This window comes from Corythoichthys intestinalis, chromosome 4 (assembly GCF_030265065.1).
Source record: "Corythoichthys intestinalis isolate RoL2023-P3 chromosome 4, ASM3026506v1, whole genome shotgun sequence".
NCBI lineage: Eukaryota > Metazoa > Chordata > Actinopteri > Syngnathiformes > Syngnathidae > Corythoichthys > Corythoichthys intestinalis.
The window spans coordinates 24,651,025-24,670,376 of NC_080398.1; the positions used below are offsets into that span (position 1 = coordinate 24,651,025).

General features: G+C 38.9%; 1 protein-coding gene across 1 annotated transcript in view; it reads right to left on the reverse strand.

Annotated features, from left to right (window-relative positions):
• Nucleotides 1-19,352, reverse strand: part of vars1 (valyl-tRNA synthetase 1) — a 41,744-nt gene that overhangs the window by 14,782 nt on the left and 7,610 nt on the right. The window contains exons 4-19 of the mRNA XM_057835111.1: nucleotides 17,466-17,679; nucleotides 13,560-13,675; nucleotides 13,414-13,489; nucleotides 12,207-12,307; nucleotides 10,204-10,331; nucleotides 9,968-10,132; nucleotides 9,809-9,890; nucleotides 8,635-8,754; nucleotides 8,461-8,569; nucleotides 8,222-8,401; nucleotides 7,946-8,070; nucleotides 7,741-7,844; nucleotides 4,356-4,514; nucleotides 4,140-4,230; nucleotides 3,963-4,068; nucleotides 3,792-3,862 (exon numbers count right to left, since the gene is read on the reverse strand). Coding sequence (XP_057691094.1) covers nucleotides 3,792-3,862; nucleotides 3,963-4,068; nucleotides 4,140-4,230; nucleotides 4,356-4,514; nucleotides 7,741-7,844; nucleotides 7,946-8,070; nucleotides 8,222-8,401; nucleotides 8,461-8,569; nucleotides 8,635-8,754; nucleotides 9,809-9,890; nucleotides 9,968-10,132; nucleotides 10,204-10,331; nucleotides 12,207-12,307; nucleotides 13,414-13,489; nucleotides 13,560-13,675; nucleotides 17,466-17,679 — 1,947 coding nt within the window. The remainder of the gene's footprint in view (nucleotides 1-3,791; nucleotides 3,863-3,962; nucleotides 4,069-4,139; nucleotides 4,231-4,355; nucleotides 4,515-7,740; nucleotides 7,845-7,945; nucleotides 8,071-8,221; nucleotides 8,402-8,460; nucleotides 8,570-8,634; nucleotides 8,755-9,808; nucleotides 9,891-9,967; nucleotides 10,133-10,203; nucleotides 10,332-12,206; nucleotides 12,308-13,413; nucleotides 13,490-13,559; nucleotides 13,676-17,465; nucleotides 17,680-19,352) is intronic.

Here is a 19,352-nt window from a genome sequence, read left to right on the forward strand (position 1 = left end):
GTAAAATTAGTTTAACTAGATGGTCGCCATTGTTGTTGACATCGCAGGGTGGTGACGTCACTGGAGGAACATTAAGGAGTATGAAAGCAGTGTCGATATTTTACAAAACGAGCAGCAAAAGCAAAATGAACAGGAAAGACTGGATGACACGAGGTGAGAGTATGACAAAACCGGTGCTGCCAAAATGTGCTGAACTGGCAAAACGTCTACAGGAGGCGAATTTGACATCCAAAGTACTACCATGCGCTTTCAGCTTGTATTGTAGACTTCATAATGTATTGATGGGACATGGGGAGCGGGGCCAATAAATGGAGGGCCTGCATTGTTGGCGAGGCCGTCAAAGCTGACCGAGTGAAGTCACAGACAAAGAGCTGTTTCGCTGAAAATTCTGGTGAATAAATGCTTAAATCCCCAAATTCTTACAGATACGGACGTAAAAACAGTTTCAATTTTTGGTTAAAAGCAAAAAAAAAACGTACAGTTGGCGTTTATTTTTCGTTAATATGTCGAAGTACAATGCTAGTCTGTTAGAGAGTGTAGCTAGCAGTCGTCTGATGTAAACAGTTTTTCCGGTGAAAATTCTTGTGAATAAATGTTCAAATCCCCAAATTTTCTATAGATATGGACGTAAAACAGTTGATTCTTGATTAAAAGAAAAAAAAACGTGCAGTTAGAACTTATTTTACGTAAATATTGCGAACTATGATGCTACGATGCCAATGCCGTAGCGGCTAATTTCTCCCCTTGGTTTTTTTCACGTTTCAAAATGCCTGCATGGTACGAAAAATATAATTACCGTATTGGCCCGAATATAAGACGGCCCTGATTATAAGACGACCCCCTCTTTTTCAAGACTTAAGTTTGGAAAAAAAAACTCTTTGAACACCAAATTATTTTTTTTACAGAAAATAATTACAGTACATCCGAAACAAATGATTATAACAATGTATTTGAGAGAAAAAGCATGTTATTTTGCCTCATTCAAATCTTAATATCTGAACATTTAAATATGTAAACTAAAGTGCAATCACATTCCTAAATGAATGGCTTCTGGTTTTTGTAATGTAAATAAACCAATCTATTGTGATAAAACAACAAAAATGCAATAAATGCATTAACCATTAAAGTGAAGTCTAACTGTAACTGTAGTCTTGAAACAAATCTGAATAAGGAAAAACATTGCAATAAAAAATTGCAAACTGGTTAAACTTCAGAGTAGCTGAGATCTTGCCTGGTACACCAGACTCACCGCTGTTCCAGCTATTGAGTCTGGCCACCATTCACTCGGATACAATTTCCAGGGCGGAGCAAGCCACAGCAAACAGACAGCGGAGTGGACCAATCAGCGACGGGCAGACGTGACGTTAGTAAAATGGCGACGGCAGGACGAGGGACCTGCGCGCGGAAGTAAACATACGAAGAGAGCGGAGTTTATTCAACATGGCTAGCGCGAGACAGACTGTTGTCAATGACTCGTGTCGATGTGTTTTTGGTCATTTAAAACTGATTTTACCGTGGACTGGAACATATTCTCGGCTCTGCCGTTCACCATCTGTGTTGTTGAAGAGACGACTTTCGACGCGCAAGAGTGACGTTGCTCGTGAAGAACACGTCACGCAAATAAACGAATCTGATTTGTCGATTGATTTTGTATCTGCTCGAAAAGGCCGTAAATGGGATGGTTCCCAGACTATTTCTCTCAGTGGAGAATAGTCTGGCAGAGCCAGGCAAGCTGAGATCTGTCATCACAGAACATTGCTTCGATGATATCTGGCGCCATCTAGCGTCGTGAATGGGTATAATGTCTAGACCGCGAATATAAGACGACCCCCTCTTTTTCAGTCTTATTTCAATGGAAAAAATACAGTCTTATATTCGGGCCAATACGGTATTACCTTGAATCCTTGAACAAATCACTCCTGAGACAATCATTCCTGTTTGTATGCGGTACAGCTTTCGTACTTTTTTAATAGTAATCCGGTGTTAGATCCAGTGTTGTTAATCTTACTTTTAAAAAATTAATTAATTACAGTTACAAATTACTTTTCCCAAAAAATAATTGTGTTAGTAACTCAGTTACCTGAATATAAGAGTAATTAGTTACTTGGCAAAGTAACTGGTGATAGTTTTCATGTTTTTTTTTTGTTTTTTTCCCCCTTAAAAAAAAACAACAACAAAAAACCTTGGTCACACTATGTGAAGTTTAAAGGTTTTTGGGACAATTGGCCATAGCCCAATTTTTTACCCTAATTTACCCTTTACCCTGAATTCACCGTTAAAAGTTGTTAAAATTGCTCCCATTATTGCATTAGTTCCCTTCTGTCTACTTTTGACATGTGGAAGTTTTAAAACTGTTTCATCATTTAAAGATAGATTCACGTCAAGAATTTGCCGATTCGGCAGTATTTTAGATAAAAAGTTACTTAGGTTCGCTAAGAAGGTTCTCTACAAGGTTCTCTTCAGAGATTTCCTAAGAAGTCTACTGCTTTAAGATGGCGGCTTTTTACTAACACATCTAGTTCCTATACTGTCCATGTTGCTAACGCTGCCATGTCTGTCATTTCGCATCTAGTTATAGATATATATGTAATATTTACCATGTCTACCATATCTACCATATAATGTGGGCGTAGTTTGTAGGCTATCGGCTACAGTCAGGTATTATTAGAGCCACCTAGCATCGCGTTTGCTTGGCATCACAACTTTTTTGCCTCCTCCCCACTACTGCTCTGCCGTCTCGGTGAGTCCGTCTCCCTCAGACTTTTCTCGTGTCATTCAACCAATATAGTAACGCATAGTAACGCACGCCTTTCCATCCTCAGTAACGGTTACGGCGTTGCCAAGATGAGAAAAGTAATTAATTAGATTACTCACTACTGAAAAAAACACCGTTAGTAACGCCGTTATATTCTAACGCCGTTATTAACAACACTGGTTAGATTGCTGCGTGCGTGTTTGTAAAAAGCTCCTCTTGATTTGGGCAGCCCCCTACTTGAATGCAAGGCACAGTGCATTACTGATTTGAGCCTTCAATACACTATGAAGTCTATGAATGTAGTAATATCAAGTAAGGGTGGTTTAAATACGCTATGTGACTAATGTGGTCAACAGATCAACAATCTGCTTTAAAGCTTCCACAAGAAAATACAATGCTTAAAAGTATGAGAGGGAAACACATGCAAAAGGTATTTTGAGGCAATGAAAAGGTAATAAAAGACTCAATAAAAACACCAATAGTAAGTATTTGCCACTTTTAACTGATGTGTGCATCTGTTGGACGTCTCGCCGCATAGAAGGAATTGCAGAACACCGGTAGTGTCCATCTAGTGACAGTGATAAGCTACGTCATCACCCGAAGCGTCCATTGCGCGCATAAAACATAGCCCCCACCATAGGTCAAAACATCTACTAAATATTATAGATTTTTGAATCAATGACAATGTTTTTCTAATAAAATATTTTAGTAAAAGAGAACAATTGTGGCTTATTAGAGCCTAATCGTCTAAATCCGATGTTCCCTTTAAGAATGTCAATGAATTTTAAAAATAACTTTTTTTAATGTTTGAACATTTTCTCCATTGTAATCAGTCTAAGATTTTTGTGACTTAAAAACTTTCAAATGAAGGTCATTTATTCCAGGTGTTGTCTTTCCTTTTAATAAGGTAAGTACGTTATTTGGGTGTCAGGGGAAGAAGCATTTTAAATAGAAATTAAGATGACATTGCCACTTAGTTTTGCGGCCCAAATGGCTCTTTTGGTTGTTTCCTGTGGTGCCGTGTTTTTGTTTGTACCTCATTAGGCCAGCCGAAAATGGAGAAGGGGAAAATGCCGGATGAGAACCAAGTGTCCAAAACATCTTCATCTGAAACAACAATGACCGCAAAGTCAGAACGTCTTATTTAAAATAGGAAACTAATAACAATTCTTCTATTAAATTTGAATCCAGTCTTTGAAAAAGTGACCTTGTCTGAGTGTAACTTTATCAGGAGTCACATTGAAGCGCTTCGCCGCCTTCTCTCTGGCCTCCTCGACTGTTCTCCCGCTCACCCAGTAATGACCGTCAACATCCTGGAAGGACAGACACAAATGTAGAATGATAATAATTAAGTTTCAAGGTAAATGGTTAAAGTTCATCGTACTTCTCCTGGTTTCACGGAGGGATCATTGACAGTGATGAAGTAAGCGGGGATGCGGTGACCCCACCACAGCTGCCGGGATATGCACCAATCCCTGACGGGAGGGAGGGGTGATATTAGAGAAAGTTGACTTTTTCACTCAGTGGCAGCCATTGACAGTGATATACACCTAATCTGTTTAAACTGGGAGGGCTGACAGTAATCATTCATTTACACCACCTTATGTTGTCCATCCAGTTGAACCAAGTCTTGAGGTGATGGTCGGGGATAATTTTGAGGCGTCCATCTCTGACAGCGTCTGCAGCCTGTTTGCCCATGTCTGTGCAGTTGACATACCACTGCGGCTTCAATAAGGGTTCCACGATGTCCTTGGAACGACTACACGCAAACAAAAACTAATTCATACAAGAACAAATACTAAAAAACATTCAAAAACACGTGCAAATATAAAAAAAGAGCACAAACACAAAAAATAGATATACCCAAAAAATATATATATAAAAACACCACCCCCAGAAACACAAATACAGTTATCCCTCGCTACTTCGCGCTTCAAATTTCGCGCCCTCGGTCCATTGGGGATTTTTTTTTTTTTTTTCAATCAATCGGGGAAAAAAAAAAAAAACGATCTGTCCCGAGCCGATCACGTAGTCTCACTCTCCCTCCCTCTCCCTGCGCTTTGTTGGTCAGGCAGTGAGAGCACTGGAGTTGCTTATTTAGTTAAACGATGATTGAAAGACGTTTAATGTTTGAAGTTCGCTCCTCTGGCAACAGTTGATGTGGCAACTTATTGTGTTTAAGTGAGCGGATTTGAGTGGTCTCAGTCAATGAAGTATTTAATAAAGCCAAGCATTTTTCTGCTTTACTCTTGTTAAAAAATAATTCAGAGGGACAGTAAAATGTGTCAAACTATCATAATTATTAGATTTGAAGAGCTTAAAAACCATTTTCAAATTTTTTATTATATATATTTCCAATGCCAAATCTGAATACATTGAACACACAATAAAAAAAAATTAAAATTGGGGATATGGGGCTACTTTGCGGTTTTTCCACTGATCACGGCAGTTTCTGGTCCCCATTAAGCACGAAAAACGAGGGTTCACAGTAAACGCGAAAATACAAATAGGCTACATTGAACAACTAAAAAAAAAAAAAGAGAAAAAAAAACACCCTTAAAAAAAGACACAAAAACACAAAAAATTCCAAATATAAAAAACCCCAAATAAGACCAACAAAAGACCATGAACCCACAAAATTCACACAACAGACCCCCCTCCTAAAAAACAAAAAAAATACAAGAAAACATTCAGAAAATGAAAAAATAGAATAAAACCCAAATAAAAACCCACAAACAAGCAACCCCCCCCCCCCCAAAAAAAACCACCAAAAACATCAATAAATACATCCTTCGATCTTCAACACTATCCTTGCCAGGATTGCAGAGTGTTGGAGCCTATCGCAGCTGACTAAGTGTGAAAAGCAATAAATACAAATATACAAAACATTACACACATAAATGGCAACAAAAACATACAAACATGCTTCCTAGTTTGAGTACTGTAAATTGTCATATACACGAGGGGCGGGAACCTCACAATAATGATTATCTCATGATTTGCCGATACAACAATTATTATTATTACGTGGGTCAGGAAATCATTCTGTGATATTCCACAAAACTAACAAACAGTAAAACGAGCTATTTTCATCCTTCTGCAATGAGTTTTATCACAAGTAGACATTTCCATTTGAAGTGGGATGGTGCCATCCCACCTACGTCAAACGGACTGGAAGTCTATGGTGGTCAAAGGCAGCCAGTGAGTTGCTTTTTGGGGCATTTGCTGGAGATTTTCAGTCACCTCCTGTTGATTTGGGGGCATTTCTGGGTCACTTCCTATTGATTTTGCAGTGTAGATTTTTGCAGTGACTCAAACTCAACAGGAAGTGACATGTAAATGCCCTAAAATGAACAGAAAACCTGGACATGCCCTGAAAATCGGAATGACTGTCTGCGAATGCCAGTCTAAATGGATCGGCCGGCTAGTGCCGACAATGGCAGCGATTGAGTTAATAGAGACTTGGCTAACGTAGACACTATTCTAGCGGAAGATCTTGGTAGCAACTTGTTGGTCCCTTTTTCTTTTATTTTTAAACAGTGACACCTTTTTAAAACGATACATTGATTCTTGGTAGGAGCATACCAAATAACCTTTTAAGATACAAACATTTTGAAATTTTACCATACCCTTAATATACACACCATTATATGACTTGCTTCCCAGTCTGTGTACCTTGTGACCAGTGTTTTTACATAAGCCTTATTGTACTTTTGTTTTGTGAGGTGCATATTATGGCGAAGCTTTAAACCTTGTTGTACTCTGTATAACAAGGGTCCCCAAACTTTTTCCTGTGAGGGCCACATAACCTTTCCTTCTCTGATTAGGGGCCCGGGTCAGTTTGTAACAGAAAAGGTGTGACGATTGCAGAAGTGCCTAAATGTAAAAATGTATTGTTTTTCAGAAAGCCACAATCAAATAACCCTTTATGGATTCTTCACGGAACAAAAGTAAATAAAATAAAAATAATAATATAATATCATATAATTTAATGTAATATAAATATAATTAGGGCTGTCAAAATTATCACGTTAACGGGCGGTAATTAATTTTTTTAAATTAATCATGTTAAAATATTTGACGCAATTAACGCATATGCCCCGCTCAAACACATTAAAATGACAGCAGAGTGTAATGTCCGCTTGTTACTTGTTTTTTGGTGTTTGGCGCCCTCTGCTGGTGCTTGGGTCCAACTGACTTTATGGCTTTCAGCATAATGAGTGAGCATGGTGTAATTATTGACATCAACAATGGCGAGCTACAAGTTTATTTTTTGATTGAAAATTTTTACAAATTTTAATAAAATGAAAACATTAAGAGGGGTTTTAATATAAAAATTCTATAACTTGTACTAACATTTATCTTTTAAGAACTACAAGTATTTCTATCCATGGATCGCTTTAAGAGAATGTTAATAATGTTAATGCCATCTTGTTGATTTATTGTTATAATAAAATAATACAGTACTTATGTACCGTATGTTGAATGTATATATCCGTCTTGTGTCTTATTTTTCCATTCCAACAATAATTTACAGAAAAATAAGGCATATTTTATATATGGTTTGAATTGCGATTAATTTTTAAGCTGTAATTAACTCGATTAAAAATTTTAATCGTTTGACAGCCCTGAATATAATATAATATAATATAACATAATATAATATAACATAATATAACATAATATAATATAATATAATATAATATAATATAATATAATATAATATAATATAACCAAATAACCCTCTGGATTCTTCACAGAAAAAAAGCCAGGAAATAAATAACTTTAAAAAAAAAAAAAAAAAAAAAAAACCTTTGTTTTTGTTTTTTTTTGTTCAGGGCTGCTGTATAATGACCATAAAGGCTTAACATTCTATTCCCGTCTAAAAAATAAATAAATAAATATACACATGTTCAAAACAAAATCTACGCATACAAAAATACAGAGACACGCAGGTTTGATTCATGAATGGAATGAGAGTTCACCTGCATACTGGCACCACCATGGGGTTGTCTTTGACCTCTTTAAAGTGCCCCTTGTCCTTGAGTGCCTCCAACACTGCTTTCCTGGCCTCGAAACGCTTCATGCCCTAGAGAATAAAAATGAAAAAGTTAGCCATGAAAAGTGCCTTAGTAAGCACAGCTGCCAGCCTCGCAGCGGGGATGTTGTAATGAGGGCGCGCTACTGTACCAAGAAAGGAGGGGGCACGTTAATGAGCAGGCCGTTCTCATCCAGGATGTTGATGAAGGGCAGGTTGTGGCGCACGCCCACGTCGTAGTCGTTGTGATCGTGAGCGGGTGTGATTTTTACAGCACCTGAAAGGAAAATAGCACTTTAGCTCATTGACGCTGACAGATGTCCTAAACATTTGATCGGAGAGAAGATAGCCCGTCCCAGTTTCACGAGATTGGACGTCTATTACAAACAATGGCAGATAGAATGTGTGGCTAGAGAGTTCACTCTTACCTGTTCCAAAGCTCATGTCCACAAAGTCATCAAAAACGACAGGCATCTTGCGGTCACAAAAGGGGTGAGACACCATCTTGCCCTTCAGATGTTGGTATCTGGAGTCATCGGGGTGCACTGCCACAGCTGTGTCACCCAGCATTGTCTCGATACGAGTGGTCGCCACAATCACCTCCTCGTCTGATGACAGTGAGTAAAGGTTACCGTGTGAACTTCAGTTTTGAAGGAATTTTGAGTACCTGAGCCGTCCACTTTATAAGCAAATGACACCAAGACGCCAAACTCCACTTTGTCTTTGTAACCTGGTACAGGTAGGAGCGTTCTGCCCGTCAGCTCCTTCTTGTCCACCTTGAAAGCATGCAGCAACGTGAATGGAAACCGTTCCCGTTTCCCAGCATTCTTTTCTAACTTGCCTCAATGTCAGAGATGGCGGAGTTGAGCGAGCAGGACCAGTTGACCAGCCTTTTGCTCCTGTAGATCACCCCCTCTTCGTGCATGCGGATAAACGCTTCCTGCACTGCGTAAGAAAGTTTCTGGAAAAAAGGAAAGTGTAAAAGTAGGACGACAACTAATTATTATTTTGATAGTCAAATTATTTTTGCGATTGGTGGAGATTATGTATTTGGTTGTCTGTTCAAGATAATGCAAGAATAAAGGGACTATCATCAAACTTGCAGGATATGTTCATAATATGAAATGGAAGCATTGATTAATTTGAGGTCATAAGGTGAAAGGTCACAGAGGTCAGAAAATAAATGTTGCGATAACTTGATAACAGATTAGCCTATTTAACTCAAATTTTCAATGTAGGTCTATGATAAGAGAGAGGGTCAAAGGTCAGAAATTTGGCGATGTTTTGAATTTGGTTGAGAAATCTGCTCTGTTAGAGGGTTCTCTTAGTGCTGTCACCTTCTCAAATCACAAGCAGATGTCTGCAAATATCTTTTTCATTTGTTTTAATCACCTGCTTTTATCAGACTGAAGAAATCACATTATTTACAATATTTTTGTCTTACTTTGTATTTCTTTAATTTAAAAAATTCTGAAAAAATAAGGAAAAAAAGATATGTCTTCATTTTTCCTATTTATTTTTTTAGATTTTTTTTTTTTAGCTAAAATTAAAACAAATTAAAAATAATATTTGATAGTTTTTTTTACTAACTAATTATTTTATTAAGTTTTTACATAAAAAATATTTGGACTTTTTTTAACGTTTCTTCCCCCTTTTTTTTTTAATTTAATGTCTTTCCTTTATCGTTCGCATTCTTTTACAAAATTTTTTTTTTAATTGATTTATTTTTATTTGCTGCTTTCCCCTTGTTTTTTCAATAAATATGAAAAAATGAAGAGATTTATTATTTTTTATGGGGTTTTTGGTACTTTTCCTTAAGTTTTTTTGAGGGGGGCATGAAAATATAAACAAAATAATAATAACTAAAATATTTACCATTAAGAGCCTAAAAAAATAAATAAGCACAGTATTTGGACAATGTTCAGGTCAGGAATGCGTCTAAACAAGTAATCAAAATAGTCATTCAGCCCATTCAAGAGAACGTTTTGCAAGCTTTGGCGTTGTGCGACACTCACAGGGTCCATTGTGAAGCACGCTCGGTCCCAGTCCAAAGAGGAGCCCAGCTTCTTCAGCTGGTGGTAGATGCGGTCACCCTTTCTGTGGAGAGACACGTTATAACCTAGAAATGAAATTTCTCCAAGAAAAAACATTCCATTTAGCGCATGTCCGCTCACTCGTTCTTCCATTTCCACACTTCCTCGATGAACTTGTCCCTGCCCAGGTCGTGTCGGCTCATGCCCTTGTCCCTCATCAGTTTCTTCTCCACCACCACCTGAGTGGCAATGCCGGCGTGGTCGCAGCCCGGGTTCCACAGGGTTGTCTCGCCGCGCATTCGGTGCCTGGGCGCAGACAGAAAACGGGTCAGCATTCGACTTTTCAGAGCATCGTCGTGTTAGTTCAGCATTGTTACCATCTAGTCAGGCAATCCTGGATGGCGTTGGTGAGGGCGTGACCCAAGTGAAGGGATCCGGTCACATTGGGTGGAGGTATGCACATCATGAAGATGCCTTTGGGGTTTGGATGGCTGATACTTTGCCTCTGTTGAAAAGGTAAATATGTGATATTCGGTAAGGAGAATAGGCAGAAAGTACGAAAGTATGAGGGAGGTCTTTAACTTATTGACTGCCATTAACAGCATCAGGCGTCCAATCCAACTTAACTGGGAGGGCTAGCAGCGAATGATAGTCAAAACTGATTGGACATCTATCATCGTCAATGACAGCCAATGAGTTAATGTAAGAGTTCAGACTTATAGAGCACTTTTTTTTCCCCCCAAATCAACAGAATTTTTGGCCTGACTAAATAAAGCTCCTACTCTCAATAGATTATACTACAATGCCAATATTTTGGGCAAAACGCAAAAACAGCAAATAGGTGAGGTTTTTCAGAACATATTACAGAACTGTTCCTAACCCCCAGATTTATTGATTTTGAAAAAATCAGCCAATACGCTTATTCAAGAATACTGAACTGTGACAGTAGCCACGTTTACATGCTGACTTTTATTCATACCGATTCAAATCATTCCGAATGGAAATTTCACATCAGCTGTTTACATGTCACTTCATCTATTCCGATCCAGCGTTTACATGTGTCTGCCTTTATTCCGAAAGGACGTTTGACAACTGCCGTCTGACATGCGCAGATTAATCAAAACAAAGCGTCACGTTGCAAAACATGGAGATCGATCGTCAGATCAGCTGCTGTTTTAACTTTTCGAGTGGAAACAAAACTTCAGAATGATACGCCGTTCATTTAAAAAGTTGTGTGGGTGCGCTGTGCGTGTGCTTGGAAGCCATGTTGCAAGTGACGTTACTTACGTCACCAAGTGACGTCACCACGTCAGTACGGAGCATGTGCAGAAAGAACGCAACCAGACACCATTCCGCTTCCCTGTTTACATGATATAATTTTACTTCTAATCGGTTTGGGAAAAGGAATATTCCACCCCTGTGAATCGGAATGAAATTCCATTCGGTTTGGGCCTGTTCATTCCGAATGATGTGTTTATATGGAACACATTTATTCGGTTTGAACAAATATTCCGATTGTAATTGGAATATTTGGCTTCATGTAAACGTGGCAACTGTTAGGGTTTACAGTATTCTATTTGGAGAAATTTCTTTTCCTTCTTCATGTTAAAAATATTTGTACACAGGCATCTTAATTCATATTCCACATTTTAAGTTGAACTTATGTACGTATTGGCATCGATTTCATTTTACAAATCAGCTTATTTAAAGCTACTGCTACTAACGATTATTTCCATAATCGATTAATCAGACGACTAATTAATCGGATACATTTTTCAATTAGCTTCACAATTTACCTGGATGTTGTTTTTAGGCATTATGTAAGGAACAATGAAGACAAAATGGATGACTATTTCCTTCAAAAATATTATATTACAGCTTCCCAGCTTACAGGCTTAACTGAAGTTTAAGACTGTATTGATTATCAAATTTGTTGGCAATTAATTAATTGATTTAAACGATTAGTTGTTGCACCTTATTAAGAAGCTCATTTAGACAGTAAGATGTCCAAAAATGAGCAAAAATGTGAATTGTTTTCCAAAGTAAAAGATCTTTGTTCATGTCTTACTTTGACTTAACAAAAATATAATGAAGAAATCTGATATCTTCATTTTTGAACGATCTCATGTCAGAATCTACTGGAAAACCTCTCTGGACTTGACAGGCAAGGCATTTATAACATTAGCATGTAAGACAGTAAATCAACATGCATTGATCTTGCTGTTGTGATTCAATTGGGTTCCGCAGTTTCCAACTGAATGTCTAAGAAACAACAGAATTACAGTTACTCCAAATTAACTTCAGTAGTGGTGACAAAAGAGGCATCAATTCGTAAAGAGACACACCAAGATGCGACATCAACAGCACGCAATGTCCTTACCCCATATTCCGGCTTAAAAAATCCCTGCTTCTCCCACCAGGGGTACCAGGCAGCTTCCACATACTGAGGACTGTACGAGTCAGGGAGTGGACTGACGACATCTGACAGGACAGAAAACATTTTGAAATATTCACTCTAGGCCAGGGGTCCCCATCTGCCAGGCCGCGGACCGGTACGCATTTGCTACTGGGCTACTGGGCCGCACAGAAAAGATCATTTAAAAACGACCGCATTCTGGCCGAATGAACTCTGTGCCCCTGCTTAACACACCAATATCTCTGTCTACTCTAGATATAATACTACGGGATAGATTACAATGGTGTCACAGAAGTCCATTGATTGGACTGCTAGTACTACATCTTGTTTGTGTATATAATATATCTATGTGCGCTTGTCCTCGATAATAACGTATTACTAGGCCGCGGGCGCAGCACATTTGTTCCCGGAAATAATTAGCCCCCACACGAGCGAAGAACTGGAAAACAGACGTCTTTGGAGATATTTTTACGGCGAAAAGGGCACCTGACGAGCCTACAACCTCGAAGACCCACGAACTGCGAAGGAGTGGATTCGTGACCAGTTTGTGAATAAACAGAGAGATCGCAAATGACGGCGACCTTATTAAACGTACATTCGATACAACAAATCTACCGAGGTTCTGGATTAAAGTCATTCTGGAATATCCTGACATCGCGACAAGAGCATTGAAAACCCTGCTACAATTTCCAACATCGTATCTTTGTGAAGCGGGCTTCTTAATGTTTAACGACAAGGCGAAGTCGTTAATGGTGAGCGCGGTGTGCAGCTGTTGTGTGCAGTTTACATGGCAGGATGAATCTGAGGAGAACTTTTCTACAACTCCTTCCATGATCAAACGTAAGGTAATATTCCTTTCTCTCAAGAAAGTTTGTAGTGTTTACTTTGGAATCACTGCATTTGCGCATTTTGCGGCTATGTTTAACGTTGCGCGCATGCGCAGAACCGCATCGTTGCAATTTTTGATGGGTTGCAAAATTTGTCAGAACACCGGTCCGTAAAAAAAAGACCCAAATAACACCGGTCCGTGGTGCAAAAAAGGTTGGGGACCCCTGCTCTAGACCAACAACGTCACTTGTATTCACTATGTGAAATTGGCTCTACACCGGTGGGGTACGGTATATTACTGTCAGCTCAAATGAATGAAAAGCCGTATAACTTTTGAAATCACCTTTTTTCTCTCCAGAGGGAGTAGGAATGTTGTATGAAATGACTCCCAACTCCTTCTTCTCAGGTTTGGCTTTTTTCTAATACAAATAAAAATGAATTAATAAAATGCTAAATTGGGAATGAATAAATGTGTGACTTAAGTTGTACCTCAGTTGCTGGCTGTGTCTTCTTCTTTGCCTCCATCTCCTTCTTCTGTTGGAACTTCTCGAGCTTTTCCCTCTTCTTTGCCTCCTTCTTCAACTGGGCTTCTGTCTTTGGCGGCCCTGAAAGAGTCCAAATGTCTCCATTTTGTTCTAAATTAACAATAATTACTGTACATACTAGGGGTGTAACAGTTCACATGGCTGTATTTCTCATATAATTCATTATTAGTGGGGGCTAAGTGCTGCATGCGGAGCCGAAGTCCTGTAGGAGTTTCCGTGTGGACGTCTGAAGCGTCGGTCACTTTAACAGATAAAAGAGGCTGCTCTTAACACTATGATCACGCCGGTGTGATCAATCACGTGGAATTGTAAGATATAAACGATTTCACAAAGAGTGATGCCATTAAAACGAAGGAAAGTGTTTATTTCAAACTTTCTCCCAGTTTTTATTTGGCACCGATAGGCCATGGAAAACTGGAGAAAGGCTTGCTGAGATCGCACTTTCAAAAGAGCATTAAACGCAAATATAAAAAAATGTTTTTTCAAATAGAATTGCACTTTCATTTCACAAGAGCAATAAATGCATTTTAAAATACCTGATCTTAGCCTCAAACGGTATAAAAAAATTAAATGATCAAAGTACAACCAAAGAACAATTGGCTAATTTGTATAGCAAACTCCACTAGCTTAAATGCTATGAAATGCTAACTTTTTTTAAAACAATGTTCCAAACAAATCATTCACATATTCCCAAAAAAACTGCTAAATATACCTCTAAACTAAATTACGGATGCACAAACAATGATATTGGCTCAAACAAAAGCTTATGTTGGTCTTAACAGGGAGCAGTCAGATTAGTTATGTCATATTCACTGTTGCCACGAGAGGGCTGTGTATCCACCCAAATCAATAAAACTATTACCCCTAGCAAAAAGTATGGAATCACCAGTCTCGGACGAGCACTCACTCAGACATTTTATCATGTCGAACAAACTCAGATAAAAAGCTTGAAAAAATAATGAATTAGTTCAAAAGTGCAACTCTTTAGCATTCAGAAACACTAAAAGAAATGAATTAAAAAAACATTGCGTGGTCAGTAAATGTTACTTTTATCAGCAAGTGTAGGGAAATATAAATGGAATCAAGAGTCAAGAATCCGCATTGGACAGGGTGATGATGCTGGAACTTTGGTTTGGTGCTGTTCCAGTGATATTTACAAAGATGACTGCCCGAAGAAAACATCAAAATTCCCCCAGTCCTTGATGACATGGGGCTGCATGTCAGGCAAAGGCACTACGGAGATGGCTGTGGTTAAATCTTCAATAAATGCACAAGTTTACATTGAAATTTTAGGAAGCTTTCTTATCCCTTCAATTGAAAATATGTCATTTTCCAAGATGATAATGCATCATGCCACAGAGCTAAAACTGTTAAAGCATTCCTTGGAGAAAGACTCATCCAGTCAATGTCATGGCCTGCAAATATCCCAGATATCAACCCTATTGAAAACCTGTGTTGGAAATTTAAAAAATGGTCCATAGCAAGTCTCTGACCTGCAAGGATGATCTGGCAACTGCAATTAAAAAGAGTTGGCACCAAATTGATGAATACTCATCAAGTCCATGCCTCAGAGACTGCAAGCAGTAATAAAAGCCACAGGTGGTGCTACTAAATACTAGAGATGTGTTTTGATTGTTATTTCTTTGCTTCTCATGATTCGATTTTTTTTTTTCTTCAGAAGCGAGTGATTCCATTTATATTTTCCTGCACTTGCGCTGTAAAAGTAACATTTACTGACCAACACAATTTTTTTGACTAATTTCTTTTAGTGTTTCTGAATACTAAAGAGTTGCACTTTTGAACTAATTTATTATTTTTTCAGGCTTTTTAACTGAGTTTGTTCTACATGATAAAATGTCTGAGTGAGTGCTCGTCCGAGACTGGTGATTCCATACTTTTAGCTAGGGGTTGTAAATTCAAACACTTTCAAAACGAACCATTACAACACCACTAAACGAATCTCCGAAGCATAAAAATTTGATTCGAAACTTTTTTTAATCGAATCAAGTTAAACGATCAATCATTACAGCACTAATGTGCGTGCTATGGACACTATAAGGCACATATGTTCCTGGGAAGGGACCACTGATGCTTCACTTCTGTATATTTTTAGTCGTAATTTGATGTTTTTGATGGACTTTTTTTTTTTTGTGCCTAATATGGTTATGTAACAGGTTATAGTGTAGTAATAACAGTTTGTATAGACGTGTGTACTGTTACACCCCTGTGTGTGTCTGTATACGTATATACAGTGGGGAAAATAAGTATTTAGTCAACCACTAATTGTGCAAGTTCTCCCACTTGAAAATATTAGAGAGGCCTGTAATTGTCAACATGAGTAAACCTCAACCATGAGAGACAGAATGTGGAAAAAAACAGAAAATCACATTGTTTGATGTTTAAAGAATTTATTTGCAAATCATGGTGGAAATAAGTATTTGGTCAATACCAAAAGGTCATCTCAATACTTTGTTATGTACCCTTTGTTGGCAATAACGGAGGCCAAACGTTTTCTGTAATCCTTCACAAGCTTTTCACACACTGTTGCTGGTATTTTGGCCCATTGCTCCATGTAGATCTCCTCTAGAGCAGTGATGTTTTGGGGCTGTCGTTGGGCAACACTGACTCTCAACTCCCTCCACAGATTTTCTATGGGGTTGAGATCTGGAGACTGGCTAGGCCACTCCAGGACCTTGAAATGCTTCTTACGAAGCCACTCCTTTGTTGCCCTGGCTGTGTGTTTGGGATCATCGTCATGCTGAAAGACCCAGCCACGTCTCATCTTCAATGCCCTTGCTGATGGAAGGAGATTTTCACTCAAAATCTCTCGCTACACGGCCCCATTCATTCTTTCCTTTACACAGATCAGTCGTCCTGGTCCCTTTGCAGAAAAACAGCCCCAAAGCATGATGTTTCCACACCCCAAGCTTCACAGTGGGTATGGTGTTCTTCGGCTGCAATTCAGTATTCTTTCTCCTCCAAACACGAGAACCTGTGTTTCTATCAAAAAGTTCTATTTTTCTTTCATCTGACCATAACAAATTCTCCCAGTCCTCTTCTGGATCATCCAAATGCTCTCTAGCGAACCGCAGATGGGCCTGGATGTGTACTTTCTTCAGCAGGGGGACATGTCTGGCAGTGCAGGATTTGAGTCCCTGGCGGCGCATTGTTACTGTGGTCCCAGCTCTCTGTAGGTCATTCACTAGGTCGCCCCGTATGGTTCTGGGATTTTTGCTCACCGTTCTTGTTATCATACTGACGCCACGAGGTGAGATCTTGCATGGAGCCGCAGATTGAGGGGGATTATCGGTGGTCTTGTACGTCTTCCATTTCCTAATAATTGCTCCCAAAGTGGATTTCTTTACACCAAGCGTTTTACCTATTGCAGATTCAGTCTTCCCAGCCTGGTGCAGGTCTACAATTTTGTCTCTGGTGTCCTTTGACAGCTCTTTGGTCTTGGCCATAGTGGAGTTTGGAGTGTAACTGACTGAGGTTATGGACAGGTGTCTTTTATACCGATAATGAGTTAAAACAGGTGCCATCAATACAGATAACGATTGGAGCCTCGTTAGACCTCGTTAGAAGTAAGACCTCTTTGACAGCCAGAAATCTTGCTTGTTTGTAGGTGACCAAATACTTATTTTCCACTCTAATTTGGAAATAAATTCTTTAAAAATCAAATCATGTGATTTTCTGTTTTTTTTCCCCCCACATTCTGTATCTCATGGTTGAGGTTTACCCATGTTGACAATTACAGGTCTTTCTAATCTTTTCAAGTAGGAGAACTTGCACAATTGGATGTTGACTAAATACTTATTTGCCCTACTGTATGTTATATGACTTAACAGACCATTAAGCGTGGGTGCTGTCGTGTCTCTGGCACTGTCACTAGCAGCAGCAGGAGCACTGTGAATCGTTCTCGCCTCAATGTTTGTTTTCACCGGCGCCATCTTCTCACACAGTGTGATTTTCCCCAGCACTTTGATGAAGTGGGGTTGGTTGATGCAAGTGGTGAACCATCTGGTAACATTGGTCAACGCCATCCTGTCGTTAGGCTCCAAAGCCTGTTGAAGATGAACATTGATTATTTAGAAAAATAGGGAGAGGTGGTGTTGGTATTGACCATTCTTGGTCTTGAGGCCAAATTATGAGGGTCTTGGTCTTGTCTCAGTCCCAGACTGGGCGGCCGGGCAAACGTGGGATTTTCTGTCAAGACCAGCACTTCAACTTTATTAATGTGATTTCAAGGAAAAAAACAACAACAAATACATTAGTTTTTATGTTACTAACATACCCTTGTCAATAACTGCAAACTTTACCACACAACAACAAAACCAAAACCAATTTATGAAGCTGGTTGGGTAAAAACTTAATTAGCGAAGTTAATTATTTTAATAACGCATTAACATCAGCGCCACCATGGAAATGCTGAGCCTTTTGTCTGCTTCAACTGAGTCTGTATTCTGAACAGATTCAACATGAAAGCTCACTCATGGTGTGCTACTTGTGTATACTACCTAGTAGGGGTTTAACGGTACACACAAGTCACAGTTCTGTTCATACAGCGGTACAGGGGCCGCGGTTCGACAGCGGTTGTATACAAAAAATACACCAAAAAATACCGACTGGAAAAAAAAATACAGAAGTGAAACGTCAGTTGTCCCTTCTCAAGAGCATGAGTGCCCTCTAGTACCACACATGCACAGATAAACATACGTTTTACCATTAAATTTACCCCTTCAGACCTGCATTTTTTTCTGCTGGGCAAAAAAAAAACAAAAAATCTGCACTGATTTTTACTCAAACACCAGAACAAAGTGCAATTTTTTGGTTTGGATATTTCATGTTTTTATTGGTTGTTTTTAATGATAATGTGTTTTGGATGAGAAATAAGCACTTTACGTTATCCTTTTTGAAGTTGCATTTGGTCAGCCATTTTCAAAAAGATGAAAATGGCAATGAGGGCATACCAAACCTCATGATTTGATTTCGATGGGTAAAATTTTATCCAATCATCTCCCAGAAGTGGCAACAGCAACTAAATTCAGTGTGTTTATCGGTTTAGGGACGCGAACGCGTCATGTCTTTCAGCAGCATGCTTAGGTCTGAAGGGGTTAAAACGATCACATCTCAGGTCTTTAGTGTTCTATCAGTGCCCAAAAAACACTGGGAGGGATTGAAGTCCTTTTCAAGTATTGTTGACGGCACTGCTCTATGTAAAATAGTTTTTTTCACGGTCCTTTAAAGATGCCACTTGATTGATCACACTGGCGGGATCATAGCACTCAGGCTACGTCTACACGAGGACTGATAATGGCCTTAGACGTGCAATTATTTAGACTACGCAGCATGTCGGCTACACTAATGTACAGTGGGGCAAATAAGTATTTAGTCAACCACCAATTGTGCAAGTTCTCCTACTTGAAAAATTAGAGAGGCCTGTAATTGTCAACATGGGTAAACCTCAACCATGAGAGACATAATGTGGGGGGAAAAAACTGAAAATCACAGTGTTTGATTTTTAAAGAATTTATTTCCAAACTAGAGTGGAAAATAAGTATTTGGTCACCTGCAAACAAGGAAGATTTCTGGCTGTCAAAGAGGTCTAACTTCTTCTAATGAGGTCTAACGAGGCTCCACTCGTTACCTTTAATGGCACCTGTTTTAACTCATTATCGGTATAAAAGACACCTGTCCACAATATCAGTCAGTCGCACTCCAAACATTACAATGGCCA